The following is a 21,677-nucleotide window of genomic DNA, read 5'->3' as shown; positions in this document are numbered from 1 at the left end:
AAAATTCGTACTGGGGAAAACTGGGACAAATCAGGAGGAAAAACAAAGACCTTGCATATGAGGAATGCAAACCAGCGACTAGACTATTGAAGTGTATGTGGTTTTGTTACTCTGTTTTGATCAGCTGTTGTAAAAACATGGTAACACTGCTGTTACCCAGTCACTGGCCTTGGTTTCGAGGATACGGCTATCAATAAAGGTCAGATGGTCTCATTCAAGTAGGTGAGCTCTCAATGCACGAAACATGCAGATGGCAGTAATTATGGGCAGTGAAGTAACATTATTTATATATGAAGTACTCACATCATACCAGAACTTTGCTTCCATTTCAAAATAAAATCACGGAGCATTTATGCACTGAAATTTATTTTAGTAACTTTTTAAAACAAATTACATAATATAAAAGGAATATGGAAAATATTTACAAAAATGTACACTTAGAAAATTTCACAAATAACTCAGATGATTTCCTTTAATATCTGTGTCGACTGTTGTTGGCAAAGCCCAGATTCTGAACCTTTTTATAGTGAGTGGCTTTCTGTAATTGTGTCTGATTAGTAAATCCTTTACAGGGCACCAAGTGATGGATAGGAGGAGGAAAGAAAATACATTGGCCTCCCGAAACCAGGGTAATGAGCTCCATAAAGACCCTCCTCATCACAGCACATAGATTCAGATTGGGAAAGGACACTGGAACAGTGTGTGTGGAAGACACTAGAAATGTTAAAGTGCTTCAACACTTGCTTTCTCTGCTGGTTAATTTACACATAGTGCAAAACTGAATTTGATAGGGTCTCATATACTGTTAAGACATTCTTGGAATTTTTGCTACTTTGAAGGGATTTTGTTTTGGATAAATCTATTGAGTGAACATACAGAATCAATGCTGTCCTACACCTGTGAAGTGATTGCACGAAAATGAAGAGGTCAAGGAATTAGTGTCTTATTCGGATCTTGAACATCAAGGCCCCTGCACTTTCACTCACAAAGGGTATTGCTTATTCTTTTAACAGATCACTGTAGGCTAGCCCACACTAGATAATGGCAGTTTCAAGTAATTGAACACAAATAAGGATAAATGGGGGACAAAAATAAGTGTAAAAGTATTCATATCTCAGGGATCTGGTCCCCCCTCTGCATCCTTTGAAGATTTCTTTCCCAAACAAGGCTAACATTTACAAATATATATATACATTGTCATGCAGGCCCCCACCAGCCAAGAATGAGGCACATTAATTTCACCACATGCACGTTAAACTTCAAATTGTTGCTGGGAAAAGAGGGCCTATTACAAGAAATTCCAGGCCCCTAGCCTGGAAAATACATTTTTGCGAACTAGCAGACAGTGTTGGCACAAAGGAACCAGTCCCTGCTCCCGACACACAGAAGACATGGTCAGACTACTTTAGTCACATAAATAATTATAATATAGCATCTGCAGTATTGTGCTTTTATTTTAGTCACCTGACTAACTGGCTGTTGCAGGTTTTGAACTCGCCACAGTGAATTTGAAGACAGAAAGCTACTGGCTCCTGGATTGAGAACATCTCTCTCCTGTCTGCTCTCATTTCATTCTTCCCAGCTTTGGAATCCATTGAAGACACAAGAACCCCAAGAGAGAGAAATGTCTCCAACAGTGAGCAAAGTTTAAGAAGAATACTGGGCCCCAATGAAAAGCAAGAATTACCTACAAGAAAGAACTACCTACAAAAGGACTCTATAGTGAGCTCGAAGCACAGTAACAAGAAACTGTTCAGAGATTGCCTCAAAGTTCTCCACTTGATTTTTCTTCTGCTCTTTCTGTCTCTATTTGCATGTGCCCATCGCGTATGCATGCGAGCTAAAGGATTATCGTTTTTAATCCAAGACTTTATTTGCCACGATTAAAACCCCAGTTGGGGGGAAATGGCTGTGAAAAGAACAGTGTTTAAAACACAATTACCAGAGGACAGGCTGTTGGTCTCACATCAGAAAGGACAAGCTTTTCAAATGCTAAACCAAAACCCACTCCACCCAACAGAGACATTGCCTTCTGCTCTCAACCAGCCACCCACATCATCACTGGCTCCAAGGTGCCTAAGGAGACAATGAAATCCACTGGTTTTATATATAATCAAGTCAATCGGACAACAGAACCCATCGGAAGCAGTTCACACTTCGTATAGTACTCAACTAGATGATGCAAGACCAACAGTTCCCATTGTCCGTCCTCCCCACTCCCCCACCGAAACCAGCCAGATGAAAATACCACAGATTCAAACAAAGCTTTCTCACCAGGGACATGACAAGATCAGTCAGAAAAAAGGGAACATTCCGATTTTGGTGGAAAAAGCAAGACCGCTGAAACAGTAGAAGTGAAGCAGCCTGAGGAAGGAGAGGATTGAACAGTTGATGTCAAATGGACAGCAGCCACACAGCTCTACAGGACAGAAGATCAGAGCACGCTGCTCCCTCTACAACCAGGACCAAAGGAAGTTGCATGCCCTAAGGAATGGTTACAGCCCCAAGGACTTTGATCGTAGAAGACACGACCCGGCATTCAAAGTCAGCAGGGTGAGCAGCCTGCAGAATACTCAACTCACAGTCATGTGGAGAGTTACCTCTGCATGTCCCGACCAAACTTTAGAAAAGGGGGTTAGTGTAGTGTTGGGAATTAACCGACTGTGAGTTAGGGAACACAGAGGGGCTTAGTTTAAGAAGTCCAAGGGGAAGTAATCGATTTGTTGTTAGTCATATAGGAACATTAGCATGGGTTTTGCCACACTGAGATCCGCAGTACATATTGAACATACTTTCATTATTCGAAATCTGAAACCTGCATCGATTGCATTATTCATCATCCTTCAGTGTGATTCATGAAGGTAAGCCCAGACCTTCGACCGTAAATAAGTGGGTTCGGTTGTGACCAGCAAGGCTAAATGAACCTCACACAATCGGAAACACTCTGCAGAGCGTGGGGCATGATGTGTATCCGTAGGCGTTAACCGAATTACCATTTAAATTTTAATAAATTTGACTTTTCTTCTTTAAACCTAAAAAAGCCTGTTTGTGCTCATTTCTTTGCCTTATATTTGGAAAGTGGTGAACAAGGATTCACCAAAGGGGGAGCTCAAAACACGGCATGTTTAAAAGTAAAGCCTGTTACAGGAAGACCAGGTGAAGGCTGAAGCGGATCCCCAGACACCTTTCTCACCTGGTCATAATAGAAATTTGGGTGCCTGTGTCCGTAACTTTACCCATAGACAAACAAGAGAAATTGGAAATGGGAAACCTAATTGTTCACAATCAAAAAGAGCAAGTTTTCAATACAGGTTTTCTCCTGGTCGTGTGTGATTGAATACTAACATGTCTGCAACTGAAGCTAGCAGCTCTCCAAGCCAGGGTGAAGTAACTTGGGATAACTTAAAAGCACTGTCTATGGAGGTGTTGAGGAACACGGCTGAGCAGTGTGGGATCACAGTACTAGGAAGTCTGAACTCCGAAGGCTAGTGGCCAACTATTGTCTCCTTGAATCTGAAGAAGCAGAAACAGGGTCAGAAGCAGAATTCGACAGGGTATTGTTCGCAAAGGTACAATTGGAACAGCGGAAACTTGGCTTTGAGGAAAGAGAGTGGGAGAAAGAGAGAACCTTCCAAAGGAATGTGAAGAGAAAGAGAGAGCCTTCCAAAAAAGAATGGGAAAAGAAAGAGAGAGCCTTCCAGAAAGGAATGAGAAGAGAATGAAAGGCAAAAGAGAGAGAAAGACAGGAGAAGGAACAAGAGAGAGAGGAGCGAGAGAGAGAAAGAATATTCCAGAAAGAATCCGAAGAAAGAGAGCTGAAGCGGCTTGAGTTAACTCAGGGGTGACAGAGTAACCTCAGTGCAAGCATGGCCAATATGGAGGAGCATAATTCAGGCTGGGCAAAAAATTGCTAAAACTTACATAACTAATGCCAAAATTCAATGATGAAGATGTGGAGGCCTTTTTTGTGTCTTTTGAGAAACTGGCAAGGCAGCTGAAATGGCCAGCTGAGACCTGGTCTCTTTTACTTCAAAGCAAGCAAACTGGAAAAGCCCATGAGGTTCATTCCTTGTTGCTAGATAAGAGTTCAGCAAATTATGCACTGACCAAAAAGGCTATCCTTGGGGCATATGAACCCTCAGGAAGCAAGCTAATCAAACCTACCTGGAGTTTAAAAGAAGTAAGCAGCTGGCTTTTGACCAGTGGCTGAGGGCTCTTAAAATACCGCAAAGCTATGTGAATCTCAGGGAAGTAGTTCTGTTGGAGGAATTAAAAATCTCTCTCCCACTCTCAATAAAGACCCATATAGTGGAGCAGTGCGTCCAGAGAGGCTGGCAAGAGGCCATTCTGGCTGATGTGTTTGCTTTAATTTATCGGTCGGTTTCCCAGGGGAAAACCTTTCCTAATCACTCCCACAAATCCGAAAAGGACAAAGGGTGGGAAGGTGATCTCCACCCAGGCAATCCTGGGAGAGAAAGGAAAGCAGGAGACACAGGGGGCCCTCCTCCAGACAAAAAGGAAGGTGCAGTGAGCAAGAGTGAGACTCGGAGACCTGTGTGCTTCCATTGTAATAAAGCAGGGTATTTAAAAGCTGACTGCTGGAAACTAAAGGGAAAATCGATAGGATTAATCAGGGCACACCTGCTCAGTGAAGACGGGGACCTGGTGCAAAACACAGAACAAGCTGTGGCTTTAACTGCAGCAAGAATGCAACCCAGGAAGCTTACTACAGCCAGTGCTGGAAAAGCTGATAGGATTCCTGAAGGCTATCAGGGTTTTGTGTTTGAAGGGAAATTAACCCCATACCCCTCGAGTGAGGCCAGCAAGCCCAGAGTAATTCTCAGGGACACAGGACCCACTAGATCCCTTTTACTGGGAAAAGGCCTGACCTTTCCCCCAGGGAGTGCAGTGAATACCAAAATGGTTGTGAATGGTGTTGGAGGGCAGTGTATAACTGTACCTGATTACCGGGTGCACCTGGAGTGCAACGTTGTTTCGAGATCAGTGACCGTAGGGATTGTCCCTAGTTTGTCTGTGGACAAGATTGACCTGTTCCGTGGTAATGATCTGGCGAGGGTGAAGGTGGTAGCCCCAACCCCCCCACCAAGTAGTGAAAGAAAGACCACAGGAGGTCAGAAAGACAGGGCAGTGGCAGGAGATGGTCTCCTGCAGTTTCCCTGAATGTGTAGTGGATCGGGCCATGATCAAACCAGCTCCCCCAGAAATTACTGCATTTGCACTGCAGGCAGATGACCATGAGGTCTGCCTGTCCGAGACATTCTTTGGAAAGTTAGAAGACCCAGGGAATGAATTAAATGGATTATCCCTAGCTGTGGCTCAGCAAGCTGACCCAGTATTGCGAGAGTTAGCATGGGTTGTCTGGTCTGAAAGAGAAGCAGAGGGAGTCCCTAATTGCTACTATTTAAAGAATGAGGTACTGATGAGGAAATGGAGTTCTCCTCACAGACCTGAGAGCAAGGAGAGGGCATTAGTTCACCAATTAGTGGTTCCGCAGAGGTACCGGTTGGAAATATTAAGAAGGGCCTACGAGACCACAGTGGCTGTACATGTCAGTATACGAAAGACCAAAGCCCGCATAAGACAGCAGTTTGACTGGCCAAAACTGCACAAAGATATGGCGGAGTACTGGAGGAGTTGCTACATATGGCAGATTGAGGGGAAACCCCGACCTACGATGAAACATGCATCCCTATGTCCTGTACTGGTGTTAGGCAGACCCTCCATCTGAAGGCTGGTGCACTGTAAGGGACCTCGACCAAGAACAAAAAGGGACAGGCAGGTGCAAGGCTGGCAAAAGTTCAGAAAAAGTAGGGGAAAAAGTGACCAAGAGGGCAGGTTAAAGGAAGCCCGAGAGAAAGTCCTGAAGAAAATCCCTACTGTCTGGTCAGCCAACCCCGAAAAGTGTGAAAAGTTGGACCCCACATCCTCCTACGTAAATGCAGACTCTAGAAGCACCCCACCAGAATTGCTAACATCATTTACAGGAACCTGCAGCGATAAAGAGAGACCTCTAGGGGAGGCACAGAAACCATGAGGGTGATGCCTCACCTAGCCAAAGTGCCACAGGAGAATACGGTCAAGTCTGCACAACTACCTACAGGTATGAGTGTCTCAGAGAACAAAGGGCAGATTAACAAAGAATTTTCCCTTACAGTCAGAGAAAAAGGGAACCAAACATCCCCTGAAGTAATTGGGCATTGGGCAAACTGAAGAAAAGCTTCCCCAAAGAACCACCTGGTTGCTGGGATGCCAAAAAGGGGAAATTAAAGCAGCACCCAGAAAAGACAATTTTATTAAGCTTTAAGATTTATGAATGCATGGAAATGAATGAGCGAAATACATGGTTTTCTTTCTCTCGCACCTTTTAATGAAATATCTTTTTTTCAAATCGCATTTCATTCCCCAGGGTCTGAAGGTGTTGTGCAGGCCCCCACCAGCCAAGAATGAGGCACATAAATTTTGCCACATGGACATTAAACTTCAAATTGTTGCTGGGAAGAAAAGAGGGTCTATTACAAGGAATTGCCAGGCCCCTAGCCGGAAAGACATTTTTGCACACTAGCAGACAATGTTGGAATAAAGGAACCTGTCCCTCCTCCCAGTACACAGAAGACATGATCAGACCAGTTTAGTCATATGACGAACTGGCTGTTGCAGGTTTTGAACTCGCCACAGAGAATCTGAAGACAGAAAGCTGCTGGCTCCTGGATTGGGAACATCTCTATCTTGTCTCCTCTCATCTCATTCTCCCCAGCTTTGGAATCCATTGTAGACAATGGAACCCTAAAAGAGAGAAATGTCTCCTACAGGGAACAAGGTTTAAGAAGAATACTGGGCCCCAACGAAAAGCAAGAATTACCTCCAGCAAGAACTGCCTACAAAAGGACTCTACAGTGAGTTCGAAGCACAGTAACAAGAAACTGTTCAGAGATTGCCTCAGACCTCTTCACTTTATCTTTCTTCTGCTCTTTTCTGTCTCTATTTGCATGTGCATATCGCGTATGCATGCTAGCGAGGGGCGCGGCGTGTATCCGTAGGCGTTAACCGGATTAGAGTTCAAATTTAAGTTTTAATAAATTTCACTTCTCTTTAAACCTAAGAATGCCTGTTTGTGCTCATTTCTTTGTCTTATAATTGGAAAGCGGTGAACAAGGATTCACCAAGAGGGAGCTCAAAACACAGTGTGTTTCAAATTAAATCCTGCTGCAGTAGTCCAGGTGAAGGTTGAAAAGGAGCCCTCGACACCTTTCTCACTTAGTCATAACAATGTATACAAAATAACAGTAAAATATAAAGCTGAACATGAATTCAAAACAATTGGAACATAATGGCAATCATAAACTTTTTTCTAATTTCTTGCAGTTGTCCTTTGTTGAAGATAAGTTTGATTCTGTGCCTGCAGAAGAGATTGAAGAACTGGAAAAATAAGAGAAGGCAGGAAAGGTCTGCTAAAGATCTCAAGGGCTATCCCACTACTGAGTGGTAGATCACACCTGCATAAAACGTTTGTCTCCTCACAGTGTAATCCTGCTTAGTGTATGCATCAAGGTTCCCTCTTTGGGTGCTCTGGGTAGTGTCGAGCACGATTGCGTTTGCAGCCAAGCCAGTTCGTCTGTGTTTGGAATTCTCAGGAGAAGGTCAAGGTTCGCAGGGTACCAAGCACGGAACACATTGGCCTTCTCTGATATCACCAACTCTGAAAAGCAGGAGAAATGTACATTGGTATTTACACATACATTTTTATCGTGTTGATTGGATAAAGCATCCAACTATAATCTAGATGTAGAATTATGAATGGCTGAGAGTAATAGGATTAGAATTTGTTGCAAGGATTCAGAATGTATCACAAACCCACAAGTGAAAAGTTTGAAGGTTTACACCATTATTGCATAGGCCCAATAACTGAAAAGAAAAACATTTTAAAATCCATTCTCAGGATATGAGTATTGCTGGCACAACCAGAATTTATTCCCTGTCCTTAGTTACCCCCCCCCCCCCGAGAAGATCAGTACTGGCTGCCTTTTTCGTCACAGTTTGATAGAATTAGGTGGCTTGCTAAGCCTCTTCAGAGGGCAGTTAAGGGTCAACCATGCATGGGCCAGGCCAGGTAAGGATATCAGGTTTCCTTTCTTAAAGAACATGAATGAACAATTGGGTTTTTACTCTGGTCCAACAGTTAAACAGCTATTGAGTTACCACTGCAAAACATTGACAAACGTCATTCTTCCTTCATTGTTGGGTCTGAATCTTGGAATTCCCTACCTAATACAAATGGGGAAACACCATCATCAAAAAAACAGCAGCGGCTCAATGATAGGGCCTGTCCCACCACCTTCTCAGGGCAATGAGGGATGAACAATAAATGACAGCTTTACCAGTGATGCTTGTATCCAGAGAATTTTTTAAAACTCTGACTGGAATATCATTCCACAGGCACTGGGAATCCTCACCTAATGAGGCCTTCTGCTTGGTGGAATCTGGACAGTGGGAGTTGACAGGATTTTTAATCATGAGAGAATCACAGCCATGAAGGCTGATCCTGTCTTCAACTTTTTTCTGGTCTCCACTTTTCACCAGAAAAGGTGGTGGGGAGGGTGTCACTGATTAGCACATTAGGTGCTGAGGACCCCATTGAATCTTCCTGCTTCATCGTCAAGGTGCTCTGCAGCCAACTGAAAAAAGATGGTTCTTGATTTCAGTAAAATAAAATGTTTAATGCATTGTTGAATAATCAATTTGAATTACAATGAAGAAACCAGAATAATGCTGATAAATTCTGAATTATTTTTAGTTAAATCCACAATCAACTCCAGATTTTTACCTATGACACAATATAGCTTTTCGAGGGATTAGCTGACATGAGCCACTAAACTGGAGGAGGCTTTATGCTTTCATTAGGTGCTGACAAATAGCTTGTTACTGAGTAATGTGAAGCTAAATGACTCCAAGTTGGATCCTGCTGAGTGCAGTTGGGTTAGTTCAATTATAAGAATCTGGATTTTCCCAGCTTTTTGTGAAATCAGAAGAAAATATAAATCTGCTGGCAGAGGTTTATGTATCTTTTGGGATAGATTTATCAAATTGAGACAATTTTCACCCCTCACCTCGATCTTGTGAAATGGTCTGTGTGAACTGAGAATTCTCTGGAGGTTCTGTTTCCAGGGTCTGATTGGATGAGGCTCTCTGCAAAATAACAGGTGTCCTATCTTGGTCAGTAACATGAAGAAATAGAAAATTAATTACATTTCATGAATATATTTTATAAAAAGTGCAAAACCTTTCCAAAAGGCAAGGTTCGCAAGTGTTCTGTCTCAGCAACCTCTTCTCAAAGTATGTGAGACAAGGCTTCAATATCATCATCTTCAAATTTGGATACTAACCAGGAATAGCGTAAGAAATCACAGCTTGTCTCTGGACTAGGATCATTTAAATTACCAGCGGCTTCTCCACTACGTAAAGACAATTTTTCCCTCACCAATTCTATCTGTCTGATTTCACTGTCTTTTTGTGCTTGTAATTCCTTCTCAAACTTTTCCCTCTGGAAAGCACTCTCTCTCTCCCTCTCCTCTCATTCCTCCTTTCTCACCTGAAATTCTAACTCAAAGCTGTGGTTGTTCTCCTTTCAGCAGAGAAGGTGATGTGAAGATTTGATACAGGCTGTAAAGGCTGATTAGATCAGTAATAAGATGAAAATTCTGACCATTCGTTGCCTTTATACACCCACTCTGCTGTATTAAAAATTCCCATTTCATATCTTGCAATGGACTGATTCCATGTTTTCAATCAAAGAGGCTTGAAATAATTTTTCCCAACATAAAATATACGAGTGGGTCATTAAGTTATATGGCCAGCGTGTTACCCATGTGACCAATATTGTTTAGATTTGAATAGTCATTTTTGAATCAGTCACATGGTGACAATTCTATTTTGGACTGTACCTTTCTCCACTCCTATTTTTCATTTGCTCTCTTCCCATCTTTGAAACTTCACGTGAGCCAAGGCCAAGGAAGAAAAACTGTTCAAGGACTCTGCTATTATTACTCAATTAACTAACAGGAGGTGCCTGTGGTTAGCTACACACTAATTGTAGAACCCAGCGTTCAATCTGTACCTGCTTGGGACATTGTTGCAATCAGGTACAAGGATGGGGAGAAATCAGAAATTAATAGATTTCAGCTCATTCCCTGAATAAGGGTATGAGTGTGCCACACCTTGGTGTGGCCTGTACATTTAATGAGTAATGTCAGCAAAACTCAAACAGTATTGCAACATTCCAAAAGAAAGTTGAAATGATGGCCAAAATACTCAAGAGACAGAAAAGATATCAACAATGTGGAAATTAGACATTGCGAATTAGCACTAATAGCAGCCACACCGCCATCTTCAATATGACTAGATGGCAACAAATGGTCTGAGGTAATTTTTTTCTTAAATACAAGAGGAACTTTTTTTAAATGTCTGTGAATATATTGACCGAAGCAACAGCCATTGAGCAGCATGAACATGACTAATAGAAACAATCCATGTACTTACCAAAGTGCTTTGGTGCAGATCGTCATCCTCTTGCCTGATTCCGATGTTATCGTGGCCATTCTTCTGCCTGCACCCAGGAAATGCCACTTTTGAAATGCAGGCAGTCACTGAGGCAGAACACTTGAGAGCCCAATTGCCGGAAGTTGTTCTAACAGAACACTTCTGAATCCAACTGCAGACGGCTGCGAAGATGGAACGCCTGGGAACCTTGGGAGTGTGGGACGATGATGATGATGATGACGACACACTACTCAGCGAGGATGATACTCTCGAGGAGACAGTGTCCACAGGGCGAATGGGTGAATGAGACGATAATTCAGATGACTGCAGAAATTTGTTTTTGATAAAGTGTGTCAATGATTATATCTCAGAAAGTTCCCTCTTCCCAGTTACATCTATTGTGCCATGAAACTCCCTGGCACTTACCACACCCCACCCCGCAAAAAAAATGGAGGCATTGTGGATACAACAGCTTGGTCTTGAGAAGGGGAAGTAATGCATGATTCCATGATAGTTAAACTGTGAAATCTTTCCATTGGTTTTCCTCCCTCGCTCAGCCAAAATCTGCTCCGAAGAATGATGCCGCCATCTCACATCCACTGGTTGATAAGCCAACATTGACAGTTCATCATTTAGCACGTTTGTAAATTACCCAGTTAGATTGTTAGCACATGGCATGCACAAATTCATCACGGCCATTACATTTGAATACTTATGCTAGTGTTTTAACTCTAAGTTATCAAATAATCCCTTTGCTTTTCAGTTGAACACTCAGTATTTGAACACTCCTATATCTATGCAGATATTTACTTGCCTGCCTCACCCAGTTACTCATTGTAACTTTGCAGCATCCACCTATATAGGATGAAGTTAAAACATATCCTGTGGTGCTGCTCGGCTTGAACAAGTCAAGAAAGAGCATGAGTGCAAAAAAGTATTGGTGAGCTTGCCTGAATGAGAAAGCCAGCCAGCGCACATGCAGGCAAGAGCTCGAGAGACAGAAAGAGACAGCAAGAACTAGAAATAGAGAGAGTTAGAAGTAAGGAAATTAGGAGTCAAATCACTCAGTTCATTCTAATGCAGCTCTTACCAGGTGAGTGCAGAATATTGGTAATGAAGAAGCAATAAAGGCACTGAAGAGGGGGTGTATAAGGACCAAAAGAGGAGAATCCATAAATAGGGAGGGTATTTTAAAGCAGAAATAGGACCCTAAAGATGCAGAACAGATATAATAATGGTGAACTGAACTGCAAAAAGACTGAATTGCTGAAATTTCCAGGGAACAGGTGAGAGACACTTTCTACTAAAACCAATGATACCAGCTTACTGATAAACTTCCAGGAAACACCACCCTTCTGTAGAGAAGATGCTAAATAGCAACTAAAGGTCAACTATAGAAAAAACAAAGCCTGCATTCAAGAGGGAATCTGGTGTGCATGCAGGGAGGTGTATTACGTTGTTGCGATTTGGGCAGCAGTTTACTAGATTTGATCCCAAAATACCGTTTTTGATGGACTATGCACTTTAAGCTGCTACAGTCACAGCCCAGGTGCTAACTTTATGGTCAACCATGAAGTCATTAATGATCTTAAAAGAATTAAAATTAAAGATTTTGGTTATTAGTGTGACAATATGTTTTAACACGCAAAGCTTCCTTCGAACATATTTAAAGGATATAAAATATTACACAAAACAAGCCAAGCTTGTATTTCACATAAATCAAATCACTGACCAAGTCCATGTTCTCCCCCGAGCTCCCGCTCTGAGGGGATTTCGGCTGGTCACTGCTCTTGCTTGGAGTGCTGTCTGTGACATCTGTCCCGTGAAATAGCCGACATGAGGGAAAGGGATTCATCAGCAAAAACACTGAAAGAATACTAAAGTTGCTACGCTGTACAGAAAGAGTTTACTGCTGATTCAGGTAGCACTTGGTAGTTGGTCACTCAACAATGGCCCGATATAATGAATAGTTTTTGCAATTTATTAGAATCACCTGCTCGATTCCATCCTGGGCCTGAAATGCAACTTATTGAAATAAAAACAGAAAATGCTGAAAATACTCAGGAAGTCTGGCAGCATCTCTGGAGAGAGAAACTGAGTTAGTGTTTCATGTCTGTGATCTTTCATTAGATCCCATTTATATTTTGATCACAAAGAATTACATTTGAAAAAGGTTCTGTCAGAGGTAGTAACAGTAATAATAACTTTATTTATCTCGCTTTTATCAACATCATAAAATTGTCCAAGATGCATCACAGGAGTGTCAGGCCATAAATTTTGTCAGCCGGTCACATGAAGATAAGGTATATTTTTATGTTAACAGCATTTTGGAATCTGGCAATGCTTTTGTATAGAACTGTCTGCATTAAGGCAGTAAAGTTTCAATGTACAGGTATTTGATTTCTGTGCCTGATTGAAGTAAAGACCTGCTCAGGTTAGGGAAAAAGAACCCAACCCAAACCAGACCGAACCACAGTGGACCCGAGCCCGACCCGGCCTGAGTCCCTCCGATTTTGCCCCAAGCCCGACCCGAGCCCGACTCGACTATCCCTTTACTTACCTTCCGACTCGGAACGTCCAGGAAGCTGCAGCATGTGTGTGATGGCATCATAGAGACGTCACTCACTAACTGCACACACTCAGTTTCCCTGCTTGACGTCCCGCACTCCCAGCTCAGGTACGTTTTATTTAATTTTAATACTGACCAGCAGAGCAATAACCATCTGTGTCCGGCCTGACCCGGACCCGGACCCGGACCCGAACCCGGCCCGACCTGAGCCCGAAAGCCGGACCTGGAAGAGGGGCCCAACCCGACCTGAACCCAACACATGTCGTCGGGTCCCGGTCGGGTCACAGGCCTTTACATTGAAGTCCAAATCATTGATATATCCTGCAAAAAGCAAGGGACCTGGTACTGAACCCTGCAGAACCCATTTGGAAACAGTCTTCCAGTCACAAAAACACCCATCAACCATTATCCTTTGTTTCCTGCCTCTGAGCCAATTTTGAATCCATCTTGTCACTTTGCCTTGGTCCCCTGGGCTTTTTCTTTCATGACCAGTCTGTCATCTGGGACTTTATCATAAACCTAGGTATAATCCATATAGACTACATCAAATGCACTACCCTCATCGACCCTCCTTGTTTCCTCTTCAAAAAATTCAATCACGTTAGTCAGACACAACCTTCCCTTAACAAATCCATGCTGAATATCTTTGACTAATCCATGTATGACTAAATGAAGATTTATCCTGTCCCTCAGAGCTTTTTCCAATATTTTTCCCACCACCGGAGGTAGGCTGACTGGCCTATAATTACTCGGTCTATTCCTTTCTCCCGTTTTAAACAATGGGACAATGTGAACTGTCCTCCAGTCCTCTGGCACCACACCTGTAGACAGAGAATATTGGAAAATGATGGTCAGAGCCTCTGCTGTTTCTTCTCTTGCTTCATTTAACAGCCTAGGATGCATTTCATCTGGGCTTGGTGATTTAACCACTTTCAAACATGTTAAATCCCTTAATATCTCATCTCATTATATTAGTTTTATCTAACATTGCACACTCCTCCTCCCTGATTGCAATTTCTGTATCATCCCTCTCTTTAGTGAAAACAAATGCGAATCCTCCTCCTTCATCCACAGGTTACCCTGGTGGACCCAAATAGGCTCTACTCTTTCTTTCATTATAATCCTGCCTTTCTGTATTTATAAAACAACCTTTAGTTTTCTTGATTTTACTTGACTTGCCAATTTTTTTCATGCCCTCTCTTTGCTTTCCTAATTTCCTTTTTAATTTCACCCCTACACTTTTTATACTCCTCTCGATTTTCTGCCTTGGTATCTGTCATTAATCTTCCTGTTTTACTTTATCCTCTCCTTTCAGCCCCTTGACATCCACAAGACTCTGGATTTGTTAGTCCCACCCTTTTTCTTTAAGGGAACATATTTCTTTAAGGGCGGCACAGTGGCGCAGTGGTTAGCACCGCAGCCTCACAGCTCCAGGGACCTGGGTTCGATTCTGGGTACTGCCTGTGCGGAGTTTGCAAGTTCTCCCTGTGTCAGCGTGGGTTTCCTCCGGGTGCTCCGGTTTCCTCCCACATGCCAAAGACTTGCAGGTTGATAGGTTAATTGGCCATTATAAATTGCCCCTAGTATAGGTAGGTGGTAGGGAAATATATAGGGACAGGTGGGGATGTGGTAGGAATATGGGATTAGTGTAGGATTAGTATAAATGGGTGGTTGATGGTCGGCACAGACTTGGTGGGCCGAAGGGCCTGTTTCAGTGCTGTATCTCTCTCTAAACTAAACTTGCTCTGAACCCTCACTATCTCTTCCTTGAATGCCTCCCACTGATCCAGCACTGATTTACTTTCAAGTAACTGTTTCCAATCCCATATAGCTAAATCACATTTCAGCTTAGTAAAATTAGCTTTCCCCAGTTGAGAACTTTTATTCCTGGTCTGTCTTTGTCCTTTTCCATAACTATTCTAAATCAAACTGAATTATGATCACTTCCATCAAAGTGCGCCCCGTCCGATCCCCCTTCCACCTGCCCAGCTTCATTCCCTAAAATTTTGTCCAGTCTCACAATCCCTCTTTTTGGACTTGATACATACTGGATAACAATGTTCTCCTCAATGCATTTGAAGAATTCTGTGACCACTGAGTCTTTCACATAAACTCTACCCCAGTTAATATTGGGGCAGTTGAAATCCCCCACTGTTTAATTGTTTTTGCAGTTCTGAAATTTGTCCACATATTTGCTCTTCTCTCTCCTAACAGTTTCAGGGTCTATAGCACACTCCCAGTAGTGTGATTGCCCCTGTTTTGTTCTTCAGTTCAACCCATATGGCAACATTTGTTTATCCTTCTACCATATCTTCTCTCCTCACAGCTATAATTGTTTCTTTAATCAATATTGCAACTCACCCCCTCCTGAGATATCCCCATCTCTGTCTCGTCTGAAAACCCTGTAACTAGGAATGTTGAGCTGCCATTCCTGCCCTTCTTTCAGCCATGTCTCAGTAATCGCTATAATATCATACTGCCATGTGTCAATCTGTGCTGTCAGCTCATCTGCCTTATTTCCTCAACTTGTATTGAAGGATATATTATTTAGCTCTGTCAAACTCCCTTGTTTATTTTCTAACCTTCGTTTTCTCTGCCTTCCAAAGACGCTGACTAATTTACTGCCTTCCATTTCGAACTTTTCTTCTCTCTCTTCTGAATCTACTCTCAGGTTCCCATCCCTGTGCTCAGCTAGTTTAAACTCTCCCCAACAGCACGAGTAAAACTCACTGCGAGGATATTGGTCCCGGCCCTGTTGATTTGCAAACAGTCCGTCTTGTACAGGTCCCACCTCCTCCAGAAGCAGTCCCAAAGCCTCAGGAATCTAAAGCCCTCCCTCCTGCATAATCTCTCCAGCTCTATGTATTCATCAGTTCTATCTTCCTATTTCTGTAATCACTAATACGTGGCACTGGGAGTAATCTGGAGATTAATACTTTTGAGGTTCTGCTTTTCAATCTCCCTCCAAGCTGCCTAAATTCTGCTTCAGAACCTCATCCCTCCTTCTGCCTCTGTCATTGGTGCCAATATGGACCACGACCTCTGGCTGTTCACTCTCCCCCGTCAGAATGTCCTGCAGTCGCTCAGTGATATCCTTGTCCCTGGCACCAGGGAGGCAACATACCATCATGGAGACACCTCTGCAGTCACAGAAGTGCCTGTCTATTCTCCTCACTATCGAATCCCCTCCCACTATTGCTCTTCCACTCTTCTTCCTCCCTCCCTGTACAGCTGAGTCACCCATGGTGCTGTGGACTTGGCTCTGCCTGCACTCCCCAGTGGAACCATCACTCTGACCAGTATTCAGAACTGAATACCAGTTGGAGAGTGAGATGCACTCATGGGATCACTGTCCTGCATGCCTGGTCCTCCTTGTTCTTCTGGCCCTCACCCATTCCCCCTCTGCCAGCACATTTTTAAACTGTAGGGTGACCACCTCCAGAAAGCTCTCAGCCTCGTGGATGCTGCATAGTGACTCCAGTCAGTGCTCAAACTCCGAAACCCAGAGCTCGAGCTGCTGTAACCGGTGACACTTCCTGTACATGTGGTCATCCAGGTCATGAGAAGTGTCCAGGATTTCCCACATGACACAGGATGTGTATTCCACAGGGCTGAGGTTCCCTGCCATGTTTTACTTTCTAGACTATTATCTAGAAACACTTAGAGCTGATCACCAGGTCTCGCTGTCTCCCGCTCCATCACTCTACTGCTCCGTGTTTTGTCAAAGATCAGAATAGAATCTCTTCAGTCATTGCACTGAATTCCCTCAATCCCCAATTCTCCGAGTTAGGTATCTTTTGAAGCAGTACTCCATCAAGCTGGACTTGGTGCTGGGCTGCTGGGTGAGCCTGCAAGCCCCTTTGAGCACTGGCATCCACAGCCATGATGGCAGCAGTCTGAGCCTGTGTGGCAGCAAGCTCAGATTACAATACCACAGTCTGAGCTTCGACTGGAGCACTCAGACATTGGGGTGGCCTCTACTTGTACTGCAATTCACTCATCCATGTCTCTGATACTCTGGAAATGTTAATCTGCTCACTTGTGTTTATATTATTCAAATCATCAGAGGAATTTGTAACAGCAATATAATCATGGAGCTTCAGAGGGCAATGTAACCATTGGAACAGGATGATTTGAAGGGATAGAGAGGAATAAAGAGCCTTTGCTGGCTCCATGTGGTTATTCTGATATCACTTTTATGTATCTTTGATGTCCTCTGATTCAGTGGCAGTATGAATGGAATGTAGATGTAGATAAAGTAGAATTAAGATAAGACTTGTGAGTGAAACACTGCATGTTGTATTCATACTGGATTGTGAAGTGTGATGTTCCTGAGTACACAGACTGGATTGTGAAGTGTGATGTATCTGAGTACACAGACTGGATTGTGAAGTGTTATGTACCTGAGTACACAGACTGGACTGTGAAGTGTGATGTACCTGAGTACACAGACTGGACTGTGAAGTGTGATGTACCTGAGTACACAGTCTGGACTGTGAAGTGTGATGTACCTGAGTACACAGACTGGACTGTGAAGTGTGATGTACCTGAGTACACAGACTGGACTGTGAAGTGTGATGTACCTGAGTACACAGACTCAACTGTGAAGTACCAAAACATGGGAGGAGCGAGTAGCCAAGGTACGACAAAAGTTGGGCATGTGGGGGCAGCGATCTCTCTCCATTGTGGGTAAGAACCTGGTCATCAGGTGCGAGGCGCTCACGTTGTTGCTCTACGTGGCGCAGGTCTGGCCCATATCCCACTCCTGCGCCGTGGCAGTCACCCGAGCCATTTTCCGCTTCGTCTGGGGATCTAAAATGGACCGGGTCCGGAGGGACACGATGTTCAAATCTCTGGACATGGGCGGGAAAAATGTACCCAACGTGGCCCTCATCCTGATGACCACCTTCGTGTGCGGCTGCATCAAGCTATGTGTAGATCCCCAGTACGCAAACTCCAAGTGTCACTACGTGCTGAGGTTCTATCTGTCCCCGGTGTTGCGAAGGATGGGCCTGGTCACATTGCCGCGGAACGCACCATGCAGTTGGGCGGCGCCGTACCACCTATCCTTCGTGGAGCAGTTTCTGCGGAAAAACATCTTTGACCACCGGTCCATCAGGCAGTGGTCTGCACGGAATGTCCTCAAGGCCCTACGGGAAAAGGAAACGGTGGATCCTGTCGGATGGTTCCCCGAGCAGACCGTCAAAGTCATTTGGCGGAATGCCTCATCACCAGAACTTTCAAACAAGCACCAAGACGTAGCTTGGCTGGTGGTGAGAAGGGCCCTCCCCGTCAGATCCTTCATGCACACCCGAAGTCTCGCCCCCTCCGCACAGTGCCCCCGCGTTGGCTGTGGTGGGGAAGAGACGGTCGCCCACCTCCTCCTGGAATGTGCCTTTGCAAAGCAGGTGTGGAAAGAGATGCAGTGGTTTTTGTCAAGGTTCATCCCAAGCAGCTCTGTAACACAGGAGTCTGTGCTCTACGGGCTGTTCCCAGGGACGCACACCGAGACAAACATCAACTGCTGCTGGAGGACTATCAATTCGGTGAAAGACGCCCTTTGGTCTGCCCGAAACTTGCTGGTCTTCCAGCGCAAAGAGTTGTCCACCACCGAATGTTGCAGACTGGCACATTCCAAGGTCCAGGACTACGTGCTGAGGGACGCACTAAAGCTTGGGGCAGCCGCAGCAAAGGCTCAATGGGGAAAGACCACAGTGTAAGGTTCCCCCACCAAGCTGGACTGAGGGGCTGGATCCATGGGAAACCCCTCGAACTGTATCGTTAATATTCTGAATTGTTGTAAATGTAAAACTGTAATTGACATGACAATTGTGAAACGGAGGGGTTGGGAAGAAACTCATGACAGTATTGAAGGAAACTGATCTCCCTTGCAATGTTTGTATTTTTTGGTGCAGTTTGGAAACTGTTTGGCAATGTAATTTTTACAGATTTTTATGAATAAAGTATATTTTGGAAATAAAAAAAAAAAGTACCTGAGTACACAGACTGGATTGTGAAGTGTGATGTACCTGAGTACACAGACTGGACTGTGAAGTGTGATGTTCCTGAGTACACAGACTGGATTGTGAAGTGTGATGTACCTGAGTACACAGACTCAACTGTGAAGTGTGATGTACCTGAGTACACAGACTGGACTGTGAAGTGTGATGTACCTGAGTACACAGACTGGACTGTGAAGTGTGATGTACCTGAGTACACAGACTGGACTGTGAAGTGTGATGTACCTGAGTACACAGACTGGATTGTGAAGTGTGATGTACCTGAGTACACAGACTGGATTGTGAAGTGTGATGTACCTGAGTACACAGACTGGACTGTGAAGTGTGATGTACCTGAGTACACAGACTGGACTGTGAAGTGTGATGTACCTGAGTACACAGACTGGATTGTGAAGTGTGATGTTCCTGAGAACACAGACTGGATTGTGAAGTGTGATGTACCTGAGTACACAGACTGGATGGTGAAGTGTGATGTACCTGAGTATGCAGACCGGATTGTGAATTGTGATGTTCCTGAGTACATAGATTGGATTGTGAAGTGTGATGTACCTGAGTACACAGACTGGATTGTGAAGTGTGATGTACCTGAGTACACAGACTGGACTGTGAAGTGTGATGTACCTGAGTACACAGACTGGATTGTGAAGTGTGATCTACTTGAGGACACAGACTGGATTGTGAAGTGTGATGTACCTGAGAACACAGACTGGACTGTGACGTGTGATGTACCTGAGTACACAGACTGGATTGTGAAGTGTGATGTACCTGAGTACACAGATTGGATTGTGAAGTGTGATGTTCCTGAGTACACAGACTGGATTGTGAAGTGTGATGTATCTGAGTACACAGACTGGATTGTGAAGTGTGATGTACCTGAGTACACAGACTGGATTGTGAAGTGTGATCCAGTTGAGTACACAGACTGGATTGTGAAGTGTGATGTATCTGAGTACACAGACTGGATTGTGAAGTGTGATGTATCTGAGTACACAGACTGGATTGTGAAGTGTGATGTACCTGAGTACACAGACTGGATTGTGAAGTGTGATCTACTTGAGTACACAGACTGGATTGTGAAGTGTGATGTACCTGAGTACACAGACTGGACTGTGAAGTGTGATGTACCTGAGTACACAGACTGGATTGTGAAGTGTGATGTACCTGAGTACACAGACTCAACTGTGAAGTGTGATGTACCTGAGTACACAGACTGGACTGTGAAGTGTGATGTACCTGAGTACACAGACTGGACTGTGAAGTGTGATGTACCTGAGTACACAGACTGGACTGTGAAGTGTGATGTACCTGAGTACACAGACTGGATTGTGAAGTGTGATGTACCTGAGTACACAGACTGGATTGTGAAGTGTGATGTACCTGAGTACACAGACTGGACTGTGAAGTGTGATGTACCTGAGTACACAGACTGGACTGTGAAGTGTGATGTACCTGAGTACACAGACTGGATTGTGAAGTGTGATGTTCCTGAGAACACAGACTGGATTGTGAAGTGTGATGTACCTGAGTACACAGACTGGATGGTGAAGTGTGATGTACCTGAGTATGCAGACCGGATTGTGAATTGTGATGTTCCTGAGTACATAGATTGGATTGTGAAGTGTGATGTACCTGAGTACACAGACTGGATTGTGAAGTGTGATGTACCTGAGTACACAGACTGGACTGTGAAGTGTGATGTACCTGAGTACACAGACTGGATTGTGAAGTGTGATCTACTTGAGGACACAGACTGGATTGTGAAGTGTGATGTTCCTGAGTACACAGACTGGATTGTGAAGTGTGATGTACCTGAGAACACAGACTGGACTGTGACGTGTGATGTACCTGAGTACACAGACTGGATTGTGAAGTGTGATCTACTTGAGGACACAGACTGGATTGTGAAGTGTGATGTACCTGAGTACACAGACTGGATTGTGAAGTGTGATGTACCTGAGAACACAGACTGGACTGTGACGTGTGATGTACCTGAGTACACAGACTGGATTGTGAAGTGTGATGTACCTGAGTACACAGATTGGATTGTGAAGTGTGATGTTCCTGAGTACACAGACTGGATTGTGAAGTGTGATGTATCTGAGTACACAGACTGGATTGTGAAGTGTGATGTACCTGAGTACACAGACTGGATTGTGAAGTGTGATCCAGTTGAGTACACAGACTGGATTGTGAAGTGTGATGTATCTGAGTACACAGACTGGATTGTGAAGTGTGATGTATCTGAGTACACAGACTGGATTGTGAAGTGTGATGTACCTGAGTACACAGACTGGATTGTGAAGTGTGATCTACTTGAGTACACAGACTGGATTGTGAAGTGTGATGTACCTGAGTACACAGACTGGACTGTGAAGTGTGATGTACCTGAGTACACAGACTGGATTGTGAAGTGTGATGTACCTGAGTACACAGACTCAACTGTGAAGTGTGATGTACCTGAGTACACAGACTGGACTGTGAAGTGTGATGTACCTGAGTACACAGACTGGACTGTGAAGTGTGATGTACCTGAG

At 43.9% G+C, this 21,677-nt stretch overlaps 1 protein-coding gene across 2 annotated transcripts in view; it reads right to left on the bottom strand.

The window, feature by feature from the left end:
* Positions 1-348: 348 nt before the first annotated feature.
* The window catches only part of LOC137373097 (ral guanine nucleotide dissociation stimulator-like 1), an 86,140-nt gene continuing 64,811 nt past the window's right edge, over positions 349-21,677 (bottom strand). Inside the window, exons 1-4 of one of the 2 annotated variants that reach the window (XM_068037971.1) lie at positions 12,287-18,305; positions 10,555-10,878; positions 9,126-9,204; positions 349-7,717 (exon numbers count right to left, since the gene is read on the bottom strand). In XM_068037971.1, coding sequence (XP_067894072.1) covers positions 7,536-7,717; positions 9,126-9,204; positions 10,555-10,878; positions 12,287-12,409 — 708 coding nt within the window. In that variant the 5' untranslated portion in view covers positions 12,410-18,305 and the 3' untranslated portion in view covers positions 349-7,535. Of the gene's footprint in view, positions 7,718-9,125; positions 9,205-10,554; positions 10,879-12,286; positions 18,306-21,677 lie in introns of those variants that run through there. The other variant, XM_068037970.1, reaches the window with a different exon arrangement.

This window comes from Heterodontus francisci, chromosome 8 (assembly GCF_036365525.1).
Source record: "Heterodontus francisci isolate sHetFra1 chromosome 8, sHetFra1.hap1, whole genome shotgun sequence".
Classification (NCBI taxonomy): Eukaryota; Metazoa; Chordata; class Chondrichthyes; order Heterodontiformes; family Heterodontidae; genus Heterodontus; species Heterodontus francisci.
The sequence above is the reverse complement of the archived record's forward strand: the minus strand, read 5'-3'. Positions and strand labels throughout refer to the sequence as shown.